Here is a 16035-nt window from a genome sequence, read left to right on the forward strand (position 1 = left end):
ACGCATTAATCCCGATGGAGAATCTCCTGTGAGACGAAATATACAGGATGAAGATTCCCTGAGTTGGGTGGCGGATACAGTATTGGATACTGAGTCTGTGTTTTGCTCTCCAAGAGAGTTGGCGGAAGTAACAGCAGCTCTTCACCTTACACCTGATAAAGCTTTTGACGATCAGTGGGAGATTGGTGTTGTCCCAAAGAACGAGCGCGTTTGTTCTTCGCGGGAAGAAGGATCAACCAGACATTTTATGATGATGTACTCCTATTTCTTTTTGTTCATAGGAGTTCGTTTGCCCTTTTCCTCTTTTGTCTGTAGATTGTTGGCACATTTGAATGTGGTACCTTTACAACTGACCCCCAATGCCTGGGATTTTATCAGAGTATATGAAATGGTCTGCAAGGCCTATAATATTTTTCAATCTGTAGAGTCATTTTTGTACATGTTCAGTGTAATGGGACCGCGTACTAGCTGGATGTCCTTTAGAAGTAAGGTGAAGCTTGTGAATTATACTGTAGGAAGATCAATAAGTGGAGTGCGGAATATTTCAAGATTTATCCCGCCAAAGGTACCAAACCTTTTTTCTTAGGAGATGATGGGAATCCTATCTTTCTGTTATACTGGTCCGAGTATCCTTCGGACAGCGCCATCTTGAGCTATAATTTTAGTGACTTAAGTGACCTGGAGCAGAAGACTGTGACCACTTTGAGTAAAATTGATCGTGAAGCTTCTGATACGGTTTCTTTAAGCACGTACACAATTTTGAACGAATATTTTGACGATGATATTCGAGCTTTTCTTGGTAATTTGGATCCTTACTCATTTCATGTGTGTTGTAATCGAAGTATATTTGTATATCGCGATGTGTAAATATGTTGTAGGAATGTCTAAGCATGCATTTCTTTGTCTGTTTTGCAGATAGTGCAATGGCGGCTTCTTTGAGTAGGTATGAGAAGATTGCGGCCATGTGCGGTATTACTGAAGCTAGTCCTTCTGTGCCTGCCAGGCCTTCCCCATCTGCGACCTCCATGATCGCGGAATCAAGCGAAAAGGTAGCCGCGCGATCGAAGTCGCCAACACAACCATTAGGTCCCCCTGCTGCCATTGTGGATGTCATCCCTCCTGCACAGGCAACAGAAGATACCGCTAGGGGGAAGAAAAGGAATTTTGAAGAGATAGCCGGAAAATCCAATATAGGTTGGCCAGATCTCGTTTATGTGGGTGAAGGTTGGGAGTTTGACAAGGATATGTATGCCAAGGGCAGAGAAGTAGGACCACGCATCGAAGCTCTTTCAAGAGAACAATGGCTGAAGACTTCTCAAAATCTGAACATAGCGAATCAATTCATAATGTTTGTGCCTGGTAAGTAACATACTTTTGTGTCATATATTTAGATATGCCTCGGTACTTTTGATAATTTCCCTTCTTGTATCAGGTTCGATGGATTTTCTGAAAGAACGTATTTCTGCATTGAAAGATGACATCTCCCAACAACGCGTTGACTTTGAAGAGAAGTTGAAGAAAGCTGAAGAAGATGTAGCCAAAATGAAAGCAAGTTTGGTTGAGAAGGACAAGACTTTGCAGGAAATGACAACCTCCACCAAGGAATTAGAAAAGGAGAAGGTTGATCTGAGGAAGCGCGTCATGGAGTTGGAAGGGAATGCAGATTCGTGGGCAGAGGAGAAGGCATTTCTGACCAGCGAGGTTAAGAGGTATCAAGGCTTATTTGAGAAGGAGGTTGCGGCAACCTTCGCTAATATCATAGATCAAGTGCACTTCTTCAACCCGTCGGTGAAGTTGGACAATGTCCATTATTATCATTATTTTAAGGATGGCCAACTGATGACGCTGAATGACCAAGATTAAGAAGTTCCTGTGGAGCTAATTAGCGCGATGGATACTGAGACAATCGCGCCGTCCACGCAAGAGCCAACTCCGCAAGGACCGACTACCGTGGTTGAGGATCGCACGAAAGGCGATGATGGTCCTGAAGATATGTCAATTCAGACAGTGTGATTTTGTTGAAAACTTTTTCTGAATTGTTGGTCTGTAAGGGTGGTATGCCCAATTTTTTAAGACAATGTTGTGTTTTCCAAACAACAGGATAATGTTGATCATGTGGATGCTATTTAAGTTGTGATGGTGCTTGTACTGTTGGTTGCTCTTTGTAAACGTGTGATGACTGTGTATCATGTATGTGGCCTAGCGAAAAGCAGATGTGATGGCATCTTACCGCGCTACCTGCGCGTTTGTGCACTCATATGATGTCAGAAGTTGATTATCGACGAGGAATATTACCCTCCTCGTCCTTTTTCTCTTTCTTGCCAAAAGAATACTTGGGGTGTCATTCGAGATAATGCCACCATAGTTGATATGTGTTATGTGTCTTCCGTGTTTGCGCAATAGTTCAGCGCATTTGCTTTTTTGGCTAGAATTGAGGCTTGTGTTTGGTAGGACACTTGAGAATCATAAGCAAATATCTGTGATAATTAATCAAAGTATAATGTGTATATCTTGCGTACTGTTTGTTATTTGGTATGTCTTCTATTTGTAATTTGTGGAGCGTGCCAGGCATATCGCGCTTTGAAGGAAGTTTTAACCAATTAAGGTGTTACCTTCCCTTCATTCTTTTTGATTGGAAGATCTTTTAGAAAATCCTGTAGATTGAAGGATCCTTTTGGAGGATCTTGTTGCTTGAAGGATCCTTGTGGGGGACCCTGTTATTTGGAGGATCCTGATGAGGATCCTGTTACTTGAAGGATCCGTGTGCGAGACCCTATTATTTAGAGGATCCTTAAGAGGATCCTGTTACTTGAAGGATCCGTGTGAAGGACCCTGTTACTTGGAGGATCGTGATGAGGATCCTGTTATTTGTAGGATCCTTATGAGGATCCTGTTACTCGAAGGATCCATGTGAGGGACCCTGTTACTTGAAGGATCCGTGTGAGGGATCCTATTATTTGGAGGATCCTTATGAGGATCCTGTTACTCGAAGGATCCATGTGAGGGACCCTGTTACTTGGAGGATCGTTAAGAAGATCCTGTTATTTGGAGGATCCTGATGAGGATCATGTTATTTGGAGGATCCTTATGAGGATCCTGTTACTTGAAGGATCCATGTGAGGGACCCTGTTACTTGGAGGATCGTTATAAAGATCTTGTTATTTGGAGGATCCTGATGAGGATCCTGTTATTTGGAGGATCTTTATGAGGATCCTGTTACTTGAAGGATCGTTATGGGGATCCTGTTGAGCTGGGAATGTTGTGACCCTATCCACTTATGCACGATGTAATATGTATCAATTAAGGAAAAATTCGCAATCTTTATTTGAAAAGATAAATTGGAAAGACAAATATGTGATGAACAAGAAAAGACTTAGCTATAAAATATCTTAAGCTTGTCCGTGTTCCATGTGCGCGGGATAGTAAGGCCAGATAACGTCTCAATGACATATGCCCCTTTATCTGTTTTGCTGTAGACGTGATATGGACCTTCCCAATTAGTGGCCAGTTTGCCTCGCCGCGCGTTCTTATTGCCGATGTCTGCTCTTCGTAGGACTAAATCGCCTACGTTGAAACTTCGTCTTACAACCTTTAAGTTATAGAGCGCTGCTATTCTCTGCTTGAGTGCTACTTCCTTGACATGGGCAATTTCACACATTTCATCAATTGCGTCTAAGCCATAGAGTAATGCCTGTGTTTTGTTGTCTTCATTTGTGTACATCATTCGCCATGACGGTTCTCCAATTTCAACTGGAATCATGGCTTCATTGCCATAAACCATGCAGAATGGGGTTTCCCTTATTGTTGAATGCTTGGTTGTTCTGTAGCCCCATAACACAAAGTCTAACTGTTCAGGCCATTCTCCTTTAGCTGCTTCTAGTCTTCTTTCCAATCCACGCTTCAAAAATCGATTAGCAGCTTCTGTCAATCCGTTGGTTTGTGGATGTTCGACAGATGTGTATCTGTGTTTGACATGCAAATCTTGAATTAGTTGATTAATTTTTTTGTCCACAAACTGCATACCATTATCAGTTATGATGGTGTGTGGGACGCCAAACCGGCTTATGATTTGTCGATAGATGAATCGGTGAACCTTACTGGCTGATATCGTAGCTAAGGCCTCTGCTTCGATCCATTTGGTAAAGTAGTCAATCGCTACTAGCAACCATTTGACCCCTCCCGCAGCAATTGGGAATGGTCCCAAGATGTCCATGCCCCATTGATAGAAAAGGCCATGGGGATAATATTGAAGATAATTCTTCTGGGGGAGCATGGTGTAAGTCTGCGTGCTCTTGACATTTGACACAGTGCCGCACGTGTTTTTTAGAATCCTCTTCCATAATGGGCCAAAAATAACCTGCTCAAAGCAATTTTCGAGATAAAGATTTACCTCCCATGTAATATCTGCCAATTCCCTCATGTACTTCAGAGATTACATAATGAGCTTGTTGCGGATCGAGGCATTTAAGCATCAGAGAAGAAAATCCTTTCTTGTACAGTTGGTTGTTGATGATAGTATAAAATGACGCTTTGCGCGCTAGCTTTTTTGCTGCACGCGTTTCTTGTGATGTCTCTCCTTTGTATAGGTAGTTCCAAACTGGTGTCATCCATGTATCTTTATCATCAAGTGGCATGGTGTCATCTTCGACCATGGATTGCGCACTTTGAGATGAATGAGCTTTACATTTAGTTACAACCATTATAATGCTAGGATTGGGGACGCTTTGTTGGATCACTGATCTATTGTTTCCTGGTCTTTTCGTGCTGGCTAACTTAGACAGAATGTCAGCGCGCAAATTTTGCTCTCTGGGGATGTGCTCCATTTTGAAGCTTTGAAACTCTGCTAATAGTAATCTTACTTTTTCCAGGTATTTTATCATCAGTGCTTCTTTCGCCTGGTAGCTCCCTTGTACTTGTGCAATTACTAATTACGAGTCGCTCTTGAGGATTATGTTTGTTGCCCCCAAGTCTTTAGCCATGGCGAGTCCAGCGAGGACTGCTTCATATTTGGCTTGGTTGTTTGAAGCTTTAAACCCAAAGTGGATAGAATGTTCCACTGTTATGCCTTGAGGGCTTTCCACAATGACTCCTGCACCGCTTCCTTTGACGTTGGAAGATCCATCAACAAAAATAACCCAATCCTCATCCACCTCAGCTTGATGAAGGTGTGTCGTTTCGACGAGGAAGTCAGCTAATACCTGGGCTTTGATTGCTTGTCGTGGTTCGTAAATGATGTCGTATTCTGATAATTCAATCGACCATGAAATCATGCGACCAGCCAGGTCAGGTTGTCTCAGCACCTGTCGAAGGGGCTGGTTTGTTCGAACCCTGATAGTGTGTCCCTGGAAGTAATGGTGCAAATGTCGCGATGTTAAGATAAGCGCAAAAGCAACTTTCTCTATCTATTGATAGCGCAATTGTGGTCCTTGGAGTGCTTTACTGACAAAGTAGATTGGTTGTTGTTCCTGGGAATCTTCGCGCAATAAGACAGCGCTTATGGCTTCGTTACTGACTGATAGGTAAAGAACCAGAGGTTCATCTGGTTGAGGTTTGACTAAGACTGGTGGGTTAGCCAAGTGTTCTTTGATGGCCATGAATCCTGTCTCGCACTTAGGAGTCAAATTAAAGTCTGTTTGCTTACGCAATAGCTTAAACATTGGTAGCGGCTTCTGTGCTGAAGCAGGAAGGAATCGCGTTAAGGTAGTGATTCTTCCCGTTAATTGATGTAGTTCCTTTATATTACGCGAGCTTGTCATGTTGAGTATGGCTTTGCATTTATCAGGGTTAGCCTCTATCCCGCGATGTGTCAGCATGAATCCTAAAAATTTTCCAGCAGGTACTCCAAACGCGCATTTGGCTGGGTTAAGCCGTAACCTGTATTTGCGCAATTGCTGAAATACCTGTTCCAAATCCTGGGGATCTTAAATAGTAGTCATTGTCTTGACTATCATGTCATCGATGTACACTTCAAGCATCTGACCAATCTGTTGACTGAAAACTTTATTCATCATGCGTTGATAAGTGGCACCGGCGTTCTTGAGACCAAACAACATCATGTTATAACAATAGGTAGCTTTTTCAGTGATAAAAGTTGTGGCTTTTTCAAGGATAGAATCTGGTATCCCGCAGAGTTATCAACCAGTTTATCAATGGTGGGAAGTGGATAAAAGTCTTTTGGGCAATACTTGTTAAGGTCTGTGTAATCTATACACATGCGCCACTTTTCGTTGGGTTTCTTGACTAGTACCACATTAGAAAGCTAAGTGGAGTACGTGATTTCTCTAATTACTCTTGCATCAAGTAGTTTTGCTACTTCGGTCTCCACCACCTGTTGTTTTTCTAGGGATATTTTACGCTTTTTCTGCGCGATAGGTTTAGCTTTGGGATCTAAGGTTAAATGGTGACATATAACGCTTAGGTCTATCCCTGACATGTCAGCCGCTGTCCAAGCGAAGAGATCTTTATAGTTTAGCAGTACTGCCACCAACGCATTTTTCTCTGCTTCTGGGAGGTGTCACCCAATTTTGGTGACGTTTTCGGGTAGTGGTCCCACTTGAAGATTTTCCAATTTCCCATCAGGTTGAGGACGTGTATCACGTAGATCTTCGCGCATGTCAAGATCGGTCATATTGACTGATGCTTTAGCTTTGTCATCTGTCTGTATTGGAGCTTTAGCTAGCAAACTGGTATTATAGCAACTGCGCGCTGCTTTCTGGTCGCCCCTAATAGCAACTATTGTGCCAGACGTATCACGGAATTTCATTAAAAGGTGGGGCATAGAAATGATTGCCTTTAGCGCGGCAATGGTTGGCCTTCCTAAGATGATGTTGTATGCAGATGCGTATTCAATGACATAAAACCGTACTGTTGGACAAGTGGCTTCAATACTCAAGAGGGGGGTGAATTGAGTTTTACAAATTCTTTTCGAAAAGTACCTCTTTTTATATTTTAAAGACTATTTCTTCAATAAAGTGATTTAATAAAGAAAAATCTAAGTGTAAGAGCAAGTGTAGTGATCAACGAAGTAAGCAAGCGAATATATAAAGACAATCTAAAATACTTAAATAAAGAGATTAAGGTTAGAGAAAATACAAACTAGATGTATCCTGGTTCGGTCACCACCACCATGACCTACGTCCAGACTGAAGCCGCTCGAACAATTCTTTTCACTAACTATCAAGCTTGAGGGTGCTTGACAAACCACTACAATCTTTCAAGACGTCGGGCTCTTGATGCCTTACAATTTTTCACTCCAAATTTTCTTAGGAATTCGGTGACCTTTCAAGTGTATAGGGTTCACTCCCCTAACTACTCAATAAATCAAAGGAAGGTGTTTAATAATGGCTAAGTACTCTCAAAGTACAAATAACACAAGTTGAAGAACAATGGTATATGACACTCTCACAAGAATAAAGCTCAAATAAAATTTATGATCAAGAAGACAAGAATAATGCAAATAGGATGAGAATTAATGAGTAATAATGATCAAGAAGTGTGTCCCATCAACGGGAACAGTAGTCTCTATTTATAGAGGGCCCTCATGGCCTTTTTCCTACTCATTTTCGCAAACTAGCCATTTTATAGCCGTTATTTTTGTCTTCTGTACAGTAGGTAATCGATTACCATTGAGTGGGTAATAGATTACCATGAAGGGTAATCGATTACCATTGTTGGGTAATCGATTACCAACCTGTTGACAGGTTGGATTTCTCCCTAAAATAGTTTTCTCTTGATTCACATCAGTTTCAAATATTGTTTAAACATTTTATGAACATTGAAAATTGTATTTTCATGCTAGAAATGTATTTGAATGTCAATTGATGTTTTAATGCATGTATTTAAAAAATACTTTGAGCTTCGTTCTTGTAAGGAATCAATTTACAAATAATCCTAAGTCCTATAGTATATTACTCTGAGTTTGGACTTAGAGATTTCTCTTGAAGCTTGAGTCTTGATCTTGTTTAGACTTCTTTTTTATGGTTGCACCTTGAAGCTTTCTTTCCATGCTTGTTTGTTATCATCGAAATCGTTGAACCTTTATATTCTTTTCATAGAGTGCATTGGTTCCACACGTACTTTGATAGTACGAGCCTGAGGCAGGATTCCAAAGGTTACCCACATCTCAATGGTACCTTTGGGTTGTACGCATTCTCCATCGAAGCCAATTAAATCCGAACATCCATGAAGTAGATGTTCCTCTGGGATGTGCATCGCGCGAAAAGCATCCCAGAAAATAATATCATTTGAACTACCATTATCAATCATAATACATTTTACCTGGAGATTAGCCATGCAAGTTGAGATTACCAGCGCGTCGTCATGGTCAGGAATGATGTCGCCATAGTCATCATCGTCAAAACTTATGGTCTAACTTTGCTTGCGAGAAGTGGAAGGGCGAACATGATCTCGTACTATCATTACTGATTTTAGATGTTTTGTACGCTGAGATATAGTTGCACCTCCCCCTGCTAATCCTCTGGCGATAGTGGCTAAAACTTCTGTCGCGTATTTGGTAACTGATCGCGGTGTTGTTGCTCGATTCGCTGTCTGTTTCGTGGTGGAGTCCCTTTGCGACTGTTAGTCAAAGCCTCTCTTCCATTTCTGCAATAATTGTTGCGTGCAAGGTTATATTCCCTTATGGAATGTGCCCTTTGTTCATTAGGGGTCGGGTCGCGATCTGGGCTTCTATCGCATCTTCTTTTTCGTCTTGTATTCCCTGCAGCTAGAAACGAATTCCTGGAGTTTTCCCTCTCTTATGAGTGCTTCGATAGTACTTTTGAGCGCAAAACATTTTTCAGTTGTATGTGTTTTGTCGTTATGAAACTCGCAAAACTTGGTTTCATCGCGCTGAACTCTTTTTGTCATTGGAGGCGGCTTGTTAACCCGTACATATCCTGTTTGGAATACTTCTTTTAGAATCCGTCTCTGGGATGTATTTAAGGGAGTGTAATTGTCGTATTTTCCCCACTTTCTCTTTTCACGGAATTTTCGTTGAAAATTCTTCTGGATGTCTTTTTCAAAGTTGTCTGTGTCGGCCCTGATGTTGGAAATTTCGCGTGATCGCTTATAATCTTCTAAGTTGATAAATTTTTCTGATCGCGCACGCAGTTCTTCTATGGTGCGTGGTCTCTGTTTGGCTAGCGTCATAGAGAAAGGGCCTTCTAGTAATCCTTCGGTGATGATGTGTAGTGAGACTTGTGGATCCAAGTCTCTGACCAAGAGCGCTTCATCAAAAAATCTGTTTAAATAATCACGCAAAGTTTCATTGGATCCTTGACGCACAGTTTTTAGCGTGTGCGTAGATTTGTATTGCGCCTTGCTCGTTGCGAATCGCACGAGGAATTGGTTGGTTAAGTCCTCCCAACTTTGTACCAAATTAGGTGGTAGTGCTGAGTACCACCTAAGTGCTATTTCTTTCAGGGTTGTTGGAAACAATCGACATGCTATTGGATCAGCCACGTCTTGTGCCATCATGTTTGTCTGGAATTGTTTCAGATGCTCTTGCGGATCCCCCTTTCCATTATACTTTTCTTTTGTAATCTTGACGTCCCGAGGAATTGGGATGTTCATTATGCAGGGGATGAATGGGTGGATGATTCGAGAGAATGTCCTCGAATTACCATGATAATTTTTATTCTCATGAGTATTTTCATTTCTTCGCCCTTCTTGTTTTTGTGACCCGAGGGTCCCGGGTTACCAGTTGAGTGCTCTTGGGGTGGTTCACTTTCGTCAGAATTTTAGGGATTTTTCTCCTTTTCATGCTCTTTTTCTTTTTCTTTTCCCTTTTCTTGGTTTTTTTCTTTGTTCTTTTGAGCTTTTTTCAATCGAGCTAAATCTTGATTCTGCTGGTCAATTTTCTTGTTTTGTTGTGTGATAAGGTCCAAGAGATGTTGGGGTGTCGGTGGGTCATCCAGATGGATGGGAATTGGTGCCACTGAAGAAGCTGATTTTTTACGGGAAGCAGGGGTCTCCTTCCGCTTTCCTTTGGAACCATTCTGGGATTTGCTCCGTGTATCAACCATGTTTTTAGAAGAAGATGGGTTCTAACTGATAGGTTCCCATAGACTGTGCCAATGATCAGACCAGATATGGAGTGGGCTAGCCAAACTGTATCAAGTTTGATCACACACGGTTGAGATATGGGTTTTAGTGCTTGGTCTTGGGCCTTCAGTCAGGATGGGATCAAATTGCGTATCTGCCTTTTGCGGTAGCGCGTTAAGTTTGGCTAGGGGGTACCTGCGAAGACGCTCCGATGCTTAAGTCAGTATCAGAGGCAGGTGATGTATGTTGTTAAATGTAAAGGATGATCGTACCTGGGTGTTGAACCCTTTGTTTATATAGTAGTTATGATGGCGGCTTGGCTTCTGATTGGCCATGTTTGGGTTGCAGGTTAGTACTAGGATCTGAGTTGCCTTATCTTTGTTAGTGTCTAGTTGTAGAGTCACGGTAAGCTAGAGCTGTCTGTTGCTTATTGGCATAAAGGCGCGGTGGGATTGCCTTGGACGTTAAGTTTGCTTACTTGAGAGGGTTTCATCCGCGATATGGTTATCGCGACTTGTCTGTCGCGATGAGGGCATTGCGGCTTACGCGCGATAGTTGTCCGTCGCGCTTGCTCTGAATCCTTGGTGGGTTGGGCTTTTTCGTATGTCATTGGGCCTATATTTTATCCGGATCACTATATTAAATGAATTTATTTTATAACATAGAAAGTCTATATATAATTTGTACTCTTATTTTTTATAAAATATTTTTGGGAAAAGTTCACCTATGCTCCTGTGGTTTGCTTCAGAATCACCTATGCTCTTGTGATTTTTTCTATCACATATGCCCCTGTGGTTTGTAAAAAGATATGTTTTTTTATCACATATGCCCCTGTAATTTTTCATTTTTAAGTGATTCTAAAGCAAACCACATAGATATCAGTGAACTTTTCCCAATATTTTTATCTCCGCATGATTTTTAGTTTGGTAGATTCTAAACAGAACCTAACTAACAGTATTACCTAAACGTATAATTACAGATTTGATATAATATTTGGATTTTATTGAATTGTATTGTAATGGTAGGTGATAAATTAAAAATACATATATGATATCCAGCGTTTTAGAATAATTTATATAAATTGTAATTTTTGTCTTGCAAGTTTCTACATCAAAAACTTGATTTTTACAACAAATTTATTCCAAGAATGCAAAAACAATACCGCAATCAAAATAAAAAGAAAGAAAACCTCTACCTCCTCGTATATTTCATTCCTATAAAATCTGGAAAATTATATCTTTTCACTTAAAGCCTAAAATATATGGAATTGAATGAACATAGGGAAAACATTTTCTTCTTTTAAAGGAGAAATTTTTTCTCCTACTAATGACTCATAACATAAGTGGGTTTCATCTTAATTTTTTTTTTTTTTTCTCTCTTCACTATTTTTGTAAGCTCCACTTATGTTATGAGTCACTAGTAGTAGAAAAAAATTTCCTTTAAAAAGAGAAAAAGTTGTGTTATTTTGAAAAAGAGATAGATAAATGAGAAAAGAGAGTTGACAAAAAAAAAATAAAGATGTGGTCCCACATTTTTGTGAGAGTGAAATGACATAAGTTATGTCATTTAAAAGGATAAACATTTTTTCATATATATATATATATATATAAAGGCTTTAATGTTTTTAAAGTGAATGTAGATAGGTCGCTTCCAAATCGACGTCGTTTTGGGTTGAAAAATTAAAAAATTATAATGAAAAAGACTATTATAACCCTTAAATAAATTATAATTACAAAAATACTTTAAATTTCGTCTCAAAACGACGTCGTTTTGGGCTCACTGTAAATAAGTTATATACGTTCATCGTAGAAAAAGCAAACACATATATAAAATGAAATATAACAACACAAATACAAGGAAATAAAATATAGGGCTAAAACCCTCTTATGCACAAATTAGGTATGATCATAAAATCAGTGTCTACATCTAAGCAGAATTGAAATATGTAGCAAAATTTTTGCCAATGAACATTGTTATTGAATGAAACCAGCTCCTCATCACTGATAAGGAAAGCAACACGAAAATTCAAAAGGATAATGAAGATCCACAAATTCTATTACTGAAAAAAAAAAGAAGTCATTTAACAGAAAATTGGCATAAAGTGGTAAATTGGTAGAATTGGAAAAATGGAACTGAATTGAAATTGAATCCCCCGGCACAGATTTGCCATTAAATGCTTTTCGACTAACCCATTGATTACCATTGTGAGTTGTGTGTGTCTCTGAACTTCATAATTGGTCAGGTGGCCTCAAACGACTAGTCGCGTCCCCACACAGAAAGATGAGAGAGAAAGAGAGCGAGAGAGCAGCTTCATCATACCGTCATAAATACGATATGTTAAACAAATTATCCCAAGGTTGGGATGGGATTAACCTAACCCGGATTATAAATATCCCACCACTTTCATTCTCCTCAAAATTGGGTTTACCCCACCAATAACCCACTACTTTCACATGCGCCTACTGCCACAGCCCCCATTTTTTTAATGCAATAAAACCAGGATAATGTTCAACTCTTTGATCCTTCTCTCTCTCTTCTCTCTCTCTCTCTCTCTTTCTTCTCTCTTGCTTCTCCTTCTTCCATCGTTTTCTGCTTAAAGTCTCAATAGTACCCTCTTCCTCTTCCTCCTCAATTGACTTGCGGCCACAACAGAGGAAGACCCTTTTCTGGATTTTCTGTAAGGTTCTATCTATTTCTTTTTCCTTGCTTACCCTTTTCACTGTTCAGCTTCTACTTGCTATATTCTTGGTCAATCAGATTCGTGGGCTTTTGTTGTTGTGGTTTGGTTTTGTGCTTGTTCCATTACCCAGTTGATCTCTGATTGTGAAGTCTCAATTTTTTTGTGCATGTTGAAAATTTTATCTGTTCTTAGCTTTCTCATGTTGTGGGTGTTATTTGCTTGATAAGTTGCCTCGTCAATCTAGCTAATCTTTCTAGGTTTTTCACCACCCGTTTGCTGCTTGCTTTTTATGATTGGTTGATGAGAGAATCTTTTTAAATCATCATTGTCTCATGGTCTCTGCTTATGTTGCTCGAACTTTCGTGGATGAATTTGATCTACGAAATCGGGATCAGAGAGGTGTATTGTTAGAGAGATATAATAATAAACCATAATGGTTTTTTGTTATATCTCTGTAACATGTATTGAGTGATTCGAGTTTTTGGATATAAGCAGCACAGTTTATCGTTGTAATTCAAAATTCTCAATTATTTTGTGGTTATTAATCAATTTAAGTTTTTTTTATTCATTTTTTAGTTTATATTAATGTTGCTGGATCTGAATGGAAGAAGTTTCTGGTTTTGAAAATTGTTGGCTGGTAAATAATCCTTAAAGATATAAGTGCTTATTTTCTGATCTAGAGATTCTCTGCATCTTGAAACTATTTGATTTTTGTACCATCTTAATTGTTCTATGTTTTATTGCTGTTGGCAGGTGTAAAGGCCTTTATAAGTTAAGAATTTGTTAGCTTGAATTGGTGTATAGTGCTAAAGGGTGAAGTTTGAAACCCAGCTTGCTACTGGCATCATCAGAAGCTTATAGGTTGAATCCATTTTTTTTTCTGGACATTTAAGCTATCTTTTGGGGTAATATTCCATAGGAAATGATGATGATGTTTGATGAGATGGGCCTATGTGGTGATTTGGATATGTTATCTGCTCCCCTTGGAGAAGGGGATATTGCTTCCCGGCAAGCTGAACCAGAGGTGATAGTGGAGGATGACTATAGTGACGAAGAAATTGATGTAGATGAGCTTGAGAGGAGGATGTGGAGGGACAAAATGCGTCTCAAGCGATTAAAGGAACAAAGCAAGACTAAGGAAGGAATTGATGCAGCGAAGCAGAGGCAGTCCCAAGAACAGGCAAGGAGGAAAAAGATGTCGAGGGCTCAAGATGGAATCTTGAAGTACATGCTGAAGATGATGGAGGTTTGTAAGGCCCAAGGATTTGTTTATGGGATAATTCCGGAGAAAGGAAAACCTGTGACTGGGGCATCTGATAATCTTCGTGAATGGTGGAAGGATAAAGTTAGGTTTGATCGCAATGGTCCAGCTGCCATAGCCAAATATCAAGTAGATAATGCAATCCCAGGGAAGAATGATGGATTCAATTCTATTGGTCCGACCCCACACACCTTGCAAGAGCTACAGGACACGACCTTGGGTTCTCTCTTGTCAGCACTCATGCAACACTGTGATCCCCCTCAAAGGCGGTTCCCATTGGAGAAGGGCGTTCCTCCACCATGGTGGCCCACTGGAAATGAAGAGTGGTGGCCTCAAATTGGTTTACCTAAAGAGCAAGGTCCTCCACCTTACAAGAAACCTCATGACCTGAAGAAGGCATGGAAGGTTGGTGTTCTTACTGCAGTCATCAAGCACATGTCTCCTGATATTGCCAAAATTCGGAAGCTTGTGAGGCAATCCAAATGCCTTCAAGATAAAATGACAGCCAAAGAAAGTGCAACCTGGCTTGCAATCATCAATCAAGAGGAGGCCACAGCACGAGAGCTTTACCCTGATTATTGCCCACCATTAGCCTCAGCTGGAGGTAGTGGATCTTTGGTCATCAATGATTGCAGTGAGTATGATGTTGAAGGGGGCGAGGATGAGCCGAACTTTGATTTGGAAGATCGGAAACCTGAGAATCTTCACCCATCCAATCTTGGGATGGAGAGAATAAGGGGAATACTGCCAGTTCAGCAGCCTTCTTTCCCAATCAAGGGAGAGGCCGTAACAAACTTGGATTTCATTCGGAAGAGGAAGATCTCTAGTGACTTTCACATGATGATGGATCAGAAAATTTACACATGTGAACACCCTCAGTGCCCTTATAGTGAAGTTCGCCTTGGTTTTCAAGACAGGAGTTCTAGGGACAATCACCAATTGAATTGTCCTTATAGAGGAACTTCTTCAGATTATGGTGGTCAAAATTTTCATGTTAATGAGGTAAAGCCAGTCATATTCCCACAGTCCTTTGTTCAACCCAAATCTACTGCTCATTCTGTTAATTTGGTTCCACCATCATTTGATCTAACTGGACTTGGAGTTCCAGAAGATGGCCAGAAAATGATTAGTGACCTTATGTCAGTCTATGATACAAATATTCAAGGTAACAAGAATATGAGTTGCAGTAACCGTGTAGCTGCAGAAAATCCAAACATTGCTCGGCCCGGCATTCAGCAGCAACGGGACAATATCTTTCGTGGTCAAGGAATTGTTATGGAAGGAAACTTCTTTGAAGAAGCCAGCATGTCCAATAATCATCACATGTTTGCAAGAGAGGAAGGTCAATTTGACCGGTTCAAAGCTTTGAATTCTCCATTTGAGACCAATCAAAACAACAATAATTTCCCTTTAATGTTTGGGTCCCCTTGTGATTTGGCATCCTTTGAGGATATGCAAGGAGTAGGGATGGATGCTCTTCAGAAACCGCCAGATATTTCAATATGGTACCAGTGAAAATGACAAAAATGAAATTGGGAAACTCATTTATCATGGACTCTTTTGTTTTCCTTCAAAGGGTGGGCTTCCCTGATCATGTGAAGTTCCCTTGGCAGAAAGTTTTCACTGCAATTTTCTTGACATGTAATCCTGTAGGTTAACTAGATATTTTATGTTTGGCAGGTTTGGTATGGGTTAATAAAAACTTGTATTGTTCCCGTAATTTAGCCCTTTGGTTATGTGTGTTTTTACTTTTTACCAGTGTAGTCTTGTTACCTAAAATTATTCCATGTAAGACTGTGTTATAAATAAGATATGAATTCTCTTCTAAATTTTAGTTACACAATAAGGAATCTGAATTTTGTGATCCGGTTGTGGGTAAATGGTTGGATAGATGAAAAGGTTTGTCCTTTATTACATCTTTCACTTGTGCTTATCCTCTCCCATGTGAAATGGACCCCAGAACAGTTGTTTAGCATATGCCTTTTCGATTGCGTGATTAGATTGTATGCTTGTGTGGTGGGGTCCCTTTCTCAAAGACAATATGTTCACATCT

The 16035-nt window shown here is 40.1% G+C and overlaps 1 protein-coding gene across 2 annotated transcripts; it reads left to right on the top strand.

Annotated features, from left to right (window-relative positions):
- Positions 1 to 12404: 12404 nt before the first annotated feature.
- LOC133309096 (protein ETHYLENE INSENSITIVE 3-like) lies at positions 12405 to 15798 on the top strand. Of its 2 annotated transcripts, none has more exons than XM_061509836.1 (2): positions 12405 to 12723; positions 13475 to 15798. In XM_061509836.1, the coding sequence occupies exon 2, from the start codon at positions 13644 to 13646 to the stop codon at positions 15495 to 15497; it is 1854 nt and encodes a 617-aa protein (XP_061365820.1). In that variant the 5' UTR covers positions 12405 to 12723; positions 13475 to 13643; the 3' UTR covers positions 15498 to 15798. The 2 variants fall into 2 exon arrangements, with proteins under 2 accessions (XP_061365820.1, XP_061365819.1); XM_061509835.1 differs by having other exon boundaries at positions 12405 to 12718.
- The last annotated feature ends 237 nt before the right edge of the window (positions 15799 to 16035 follow it).

The sequence above is a fragment of the Gastrolobium bilobum genome, unplaced genomic scaffold (genome assembly GCF_033153095.1).
Source record: "Gastrolobium bilobum isolate Gb01-03AN ecotype WA unplaced genomic scaffold, APGP_CSIRO_Gbil_v1 utg11337, whole genome shotgun sequence".
NCBI classification, from domain to species: Eukaryota; Viridiplantae; Streptophyta; class Magnoliopsida; order Fabales; family Fabaceae; genus Gastrolobium; species Gastrolobium bilobum.

What these genes read in the sequence shown, in the direction of transcription:
- LOC133309096 (XM_061509836.1), top strand. Translation starts at nt 13,644, where the DNA reads ATGATGATGATGTTTGATGAGATGGGCCTATGTGGTGATTTGGATATG.